Source organism: Bison bison, unplaced genomic scaffold, assembly GCF_000754665.1.
Source record: "Bison bison bison isolate TAMUID 2011002044 unplaced genomic scaffold, Bison_UMD1.0 scf7180017864466, whole genome shotgun sequence".
In the NCBI taxonomy this organism is placed as follows: domain Eukaryota; kingdom Metazoa; phylum Chordata; class Mammalia; order Artiodactyla; family Bovidae; genus Bison; species Bison bison.
The window spans coordinates 11,679,342-11,685,488 of NW_011495027.1; the positions used below are offsets into that span (position 1 = coordinate 11,679,342).

The following is a 6,147-nucleotide window of genomic DNA, read 5'->3' on the forward strand; positions in this document are numbered from 1 at the left end:
CGGTGTTCTTTTTTATTTTTATACAAGGTTGTGTTCTTACTAATTTGAAGAATTATATTCTGTATCTTAGTGGTATTAAACCCATGGCCTTTTACTTATCTTTGTTTAGATGTTTTTAATTGCCTAAGTTTAAAAACTTTAGTCAAATCTGTTATCTTTTCCTAAATGTCTTCTGCATTTTTTGATTACTTGCCTAGGGTAATTAAATACTGTCTTAATACTGTGTATGTGACTAAAAGGAACCTCAGACTCATTAGTCATTTCCCTAGAACAAGAACTAAAGACAGTTCACAAAACTGTTAGCCCACAAAACAGTTCACAGGAACGTAGCAAATGTTAACTTGGTCAATAACATTTGCAATTATTAAATCCTCAATTCAAATTTAGGACTAGAAGTTGCTGCGTAGCACAGTAGTGGTCTAGACTTTCCTATCAGTCAGAGAAGAATGCATGACATTTATTTTATAGGTTATTAAGAGCTGGTTGTGTATCAAGTACTATAGTAGGGTTTAGAGTGGTTCTCAACTGAGAGCAACTGGCAATGTCTGAAGACATTCTGAGGTGGGGGGCATGAACTGGTAGAGATGGATGCTATTGGCACCTATGGGGTAGAGGCTGGGATGCTGCTAAACATTCTACAACACACACGACATCTTCCCACAACAAATAATTATCCGGCCCAAACGTCAGCTTTGCTAAGGTTGAGAAATCCTGTTTTTTTCCAGTGCTAAGAACACAGCAGGCAGACAGAGCCAGATGGAACAGAGGCACCTTGAAAGGCTCTGGGGAACCACTCAAGGACTTAAACAGGAGAGTATCATGGTCAGATGGTATTTTGTGTTTTCAGAATGAGAAATCTAGCAAGACCATTGAGGACGGCTTGAAGAAGAGGAGGCCAATGCAGTGGTCTAGACAAAAAATAAAACAGATGTCACTAGTCAGTGACAGTGGGGTGGAAAGGAGGGAGCGGAATATTAATAGTATATGAGCACTGTCCTTTAAGCTTAGTTACTGATTACAAAAGAGAAATAGATTTTGGTGTTATTAACCAGGATAAATAATACAAGAGGAGAAGCTGGTTCAGGCAAGGAAGAAGAGAAGGGCAATTAGTGAAGTCAAGTGCCTGAATGCATCTGAATGAACAAAGAATAGGCACCTGAGTTTAAAGACCTGTGTAGGCTGCAAGACTAGGAAATACTACAGATTTAGGAGGAAGCCATTCAAGGTGGCAGCAGAAACTGAAGGCTTGTGTAAGGTTACCTAACGTGTAATTTCCTTCTAGAAATATATATACAATTTAATGTCTATGAGCACATATGCTTTTTCCCGGTGGGGTTAATGGGTACTCACAGCTTTCAGATTTTTAAGAGTCCAAAGCAGTGAGGAACGAAAAATATAACAAGAAAAAACGAAAAAAACTCTGGGATCATAACTGGTGCTTGCCAGAAGAAGAACACTGACCCTACATTAGTTTTCAAATACCACCTTTGGCTGGGATTTTATGATAAAAGAAAAAAGGAGCACAGTAGGCTAATGTGGTTTCACTGCAGGAAAACTAGTCTCTTACCAAGGACTAATCATCTCTAGAAGTGACTGGTGAGTTCTGTGCAGCTTACCTCATCTTTCCTTTTCTCTTTCATCTGTGTTAGGGTTCTCTTGTTCAACTGTACCTTGTCTGCATTGAAATTAATATACAAACCACCCAGCTCCTTAATATTCAGTCCAGTATCTATGCTGCTGCTCGTCAACTTCAGACTGAAAGAGAAATGATCACTTTTAAGTGATTAAGAAATAATCTTTAGATCATTTAGCAATTCAAAATGAAAACTGAGACTTTTCATTTAGAAGAAATTATAGGATAAATAATGAATTAAGCCTTTTGAGAGCACATCCAAATTTATTCCCCAAATTTTCTTAAAAGAGGATTAAGGCCATATTATATGTCAACAGACTTCATACACGTATTTTACAAGGAAAGAGTTACAGAAAAAAGCAAATACATCTGGCATTTAGCTCAACTTCATATGTAGGTAGTAAATTAATAAATGTCCATATTTTTCCATCTCAAAAGCCAATGAGACAGGGCCTTTTTCTCTTTACTTCTAAGTTATCCAAACTTGGAATTTTTTCCTGAGTATTTAAGGACATTTAGTAGTGCCTCTAAATCAGTGAGTTTTAAACAACAGTGAGCGTCTGTATTTTCCACCAGAGCTTAAAAAAAATGTAACTGTCATACCCTAGATCCACCAAATCAGAATCTTCAGCAGTTGGCTTTGGCTTCTGCCGTATTTATGTAATTACTAAAGTCTTTTTTTATAAGTACACTTATATAAACACTTGGACTTAGTTTCTTCCCTAATTATTCATATAAACTGAGCAGTTTAAAGTTCCCATAAACAACCTCTATTCAATTACAGTGCCTTGGCAGTGATTCTCAACCCTGAGTGTATGTTACAGTTATCCTGGGGAAAGGGTGTGGCTCCTAAAAAATCAGTACACCTGAGACTAGTCTCGGAGATTCCACTGGTTTACAGTGAAGACTGGGCATCTGTTAACATACAGTTCCTTCCAAGGATACCTGTATTTTCAGTGGATAGACTGCCACCAAAGGCCTGTGCCTGGGAAAAACAAATTTGGAAAACAGAAAAACTAAAGAAACCGCCTCCAAAGACTGCTTTTTAATGGCAGTACATGGGATTATAGGTTACTATTTTTCTCAGTTTTCCTCTATTTTTCAATTTCTCTACAATCAACATGCATAAAAAAGCCAAGTTACCTTCCTTCCCTTTTGTATGTTGCTCTTAATAATCATGCAAGAAAATCTTAACAGATCATTTTTAATATACCATCAAACGGAATACTTTTAGCTCTCACCAGTGGGAAAAATATGACTAACAAAGGCACTCACATAAACAAGGGAAACCCTGACAGATAAAGAACCCAAAGCAGTACTTTTTTTCAGTTCCTATGCTTTGTAATATTTCTATGGTAAATTATTGCCACTTGAAGCACGTATCAAAAGCTTACTTTAAAAAAATAAAAGATAAAACTTACAGTTTAGATTTTGTGTTACTTAGCAAGTTGTCTTCATCACTAAACTCATTATCTTTATTTCTGTCATGGTCTGATAGTTCTTCTTCACTTTCTTCCTCTTCCTCTTCCTCCTCCTCCTCCTCCTCCTCAGTGGCAACCTCACCTGCCTTGTCTTCTTCATCCAAGTAAAAATTTTTATCAGCACTCAACCCGGGAGTAGTGTCAATCACAAACAATGCATTGTCATGTGACAGATTTTCTGAGTCTCCATTTAGGGACTCTTTGTTACCATTATTTTCAACAAAACACACGGTGTCCTCTTCATTCTCACTGTGTTCAGACTGTTGGCTTTCATCACTGCTGAGAACTAACAATACAGAATCATCTTTATCCTGAGTTGTGTTGAACTCAAGATTACTTGGTTTGGTATCACTCTCAGAATCTACCTCCTTTTCTTTGCTCATGTCTTCACTAACACCTATAACTGTGCACTCTTCATCACTATCACTATAACTACCGTCACCAGGTTCTGAGCAGTCACTTGTTTTTATGGCATTCTTTCTCTCTTCATTCCATCTGTCCATTTCCACAACTGCAAATGTCTGAGCTAACGATTTCATCACAGCCTCATGGTTCAGAGTTGAAGACTCTGATGTGGTTTTGTCACTTTCAGGGGTTGAATGCCTTTGAGAAACTAACTGCTGAAGGCCAGTATCCTGAAATTCAGAAAGATTCAACTGAGAGTTCTTCTCATTACCTTCTTTTCCCCCATCTATCATTTTTTTGGCTTCTTCATCTAAACTTTTACAATTCTGCTTTGTTATTTCTTTGAGAGGTGAAATACTGTCCTGCTTTTCCTCTCTTATGGTAAAATTTCGGGTTTTTTTCACTGCTAGTTTTTTTCCTGAAATTCCAAAGAAGGAATCATCAGGGTCATTATAAATTTCATTATTAGAGAAATTTGGCTTATTTATCTGAGAAAGTGATCTTGCTAGTAAACGAGAAGTTCGTCTGTTAACTGAATCCTCTAAATTCACAGGTGTATGTATGATTTCCTTCTCATTTTCCAGTACAATCTTAGTATTATTCTCCTCAGTTTGTGCCTGTAATTTCCTTTGCATACTCCTTGTTGTTCTCCTAGTTGCAATTCCAGAAAATGAAATGTCTGAGCATGATGACTCAGCATCAGAAATAACTTCCACATGGGATTCTTGCTTTGGCTCTCTTTGGGATTTAGCCTTACTTCTTCTGGTTGTTATTTCTGTGGGAGGCATAATTCTAGAAATACCTGAAACATGTGAGTCTGCTTCAGAGACTTCTTCTTCAGTATGAGACTCACTTACCCGAGTTATTTTCAGCCTTTTCCTTACACTAGAAACTGGGGTGCCTGCAACTAAGATCTGTCTTCTCCTAGTTACTCTGAACACAGGATCCTGGACCTCAGGCACAGAAGAACAATCTGACTCTGCTTCAGAGATCTCGCCATCCGTCGCAGGTTTGTTCATTTCTGGTAATGAGCCTGTAGTTCCACTCTTCCTGGTTTTAGGAGCTGGACTTCGTTCCGGAGTGGTCTGTGATTCAGTAGTATTTGGGTTATCAGGTGAAGACCCCTTCCTGCCTTTTGGGTGCACGTGAAGTCTTGTGACAGCAGAATTCTGTAAGCCAATTACACTGTAATTTAGGTAGGGCTGGGACAAGGGCAAAGTGAATGAGGCACTCCCTTCAAAAGCAAATTTTAAGGGGGCACTGGAAAAACTCAGTAAACAAAATTAATGTAAAATAATAACTACCATCACCACCCACAATTAAAAGAATCAATAGCTAGATACTGGATCTGACTTCGCATTTGTAGGTCCTGCCTCACTAGCGTCACCTCAGTCCTGACTTCAGGAAACAAATAACTGCAAATAAAAATCTTCCTCATGCAAGGTCACATATGCTTGGTGGACCTACATTCCGACACACATTCAGGAAAAGAACATTCCGACACACATTCAGGAAAAGAACAAAGAAACCAACGATGTGTTCAGGAAAACACGCCAATGAAATTACTTTTCATATCTACGTGGACTAATACTCCCTTCGCTTCATCGCAGCATCAGAGGCAGCAGACAATTAGCACCACTGAATTACGAGGTGACGTCACCGCGGTCCTCTCCCCTCCAGAAGGAAGTGCTGTCGAGGCACAGTCAGTCTTCCCACGTGAAAACAGTGCCTTCTCCAATCCACGATTGGCGGCCGAAATTAATCCTCCGTTAGCAGTAAGGTTAAAAAGCGAGCAGTGCATCTGCATTACGGAGCTGAACTACGCAAATCAAGTTACCTAATCTATTACCTGCCAAACATTACCTTAAAAGATCCCAATGTGGTCTTTAGAAGCTACAGGCTTAGAGAGGAGCCTGGTATGCAGAAGCGCGCCGCCAGTCCTGGCTTTTCTGCCGTTCCTTCCCCAAGGCTCCACTGGACCCCTGCACCGCCCACCTTTCTCAGCACTGCTCTGCGAAGCAGTTAGAAGAAATGAGGGAGACTTTCGAGTTTTCCTACCTTCTGCCGCAAGCTTTCAACTGACGTGGCTTCGTTCCCGGCCTGAGGCCGCGCAGACCTAGTAACCACCATCTTCCCGGCGTGCGGCTCCCGCAGCCTCCCTCTGGTCCCGCGACCCGGAAGTACGTCAGAGATGCGCCTCACTCGCGTTTCCCGCGAGAATCTCGGAACTCAAGAGAATCTCGTGCCGCCTCGGCCACTCAGACCTCAGTTCAGTCAGTTCAGTCACTCAGTCGTGTCCGACTCTTTGCGACACCATGAGTCGCAGCACGCCAGGCCTCCCTGTCCATCACCAACTCCCGGAGTTCACTCAGACTCACGTCCATCGAGTCAGTGATGCCATCCAGCCATCTCATCCTCTGTCGTCCCCTTTTCCTCCTGCCCCCAATCCATCCCAGCATCAGAGTCTTTTCCAATGAGTCAACTCTTCGCATGAGGTGGCCAAAGTACTGGAGTTTCAGCTTTAGCATCAGTCCTTCCAAAGAAATCCCAGGGCTGATCTCCTTGCAGTCCAAGGTACTCAAGAGCCTTCTCCAACGGACCTAGGTAAAGGCAATCCGAGCCGGGATT

At 40.9% G+C, this 6,147-nt stretch overlaps 1 protein-coding gene across 1 annotated transcript in view; it reads right to left on the reverse strand.

Moving 5' to 3' along the window:
- Positions 1-5,790, reverse strand: part of DNTTIP2 (deoxynucleotidyltransferase, terminal, interacting protein 2) — a 13,895-nt gene extending 8,105 nt beyond the window's left edge. The window contains exons 1-3 of the mRNA XM_010860474.1: positions 5,578-5,790; positions 3,055-4,688; positions 1,617-1,755 (exon numbers count right to left, since the gene is read on the reverse strand). Coding sequence (XP_010858776.1) covers positions 1,617-1,755; positions 3,055-4,688; positions 5,578-5,649 — 1,845 coding nt within the window. The 5' untranslated portion in view covers positions 5,650-5,790. The remainder of the gene's footprint in view (positions 1-1,616; positions 1,756-3,054; positions 4,689-5,577) is intronic.
- Between the last annotated feature and the right edge of the window lie 357 nt (positions 5,791-6,147).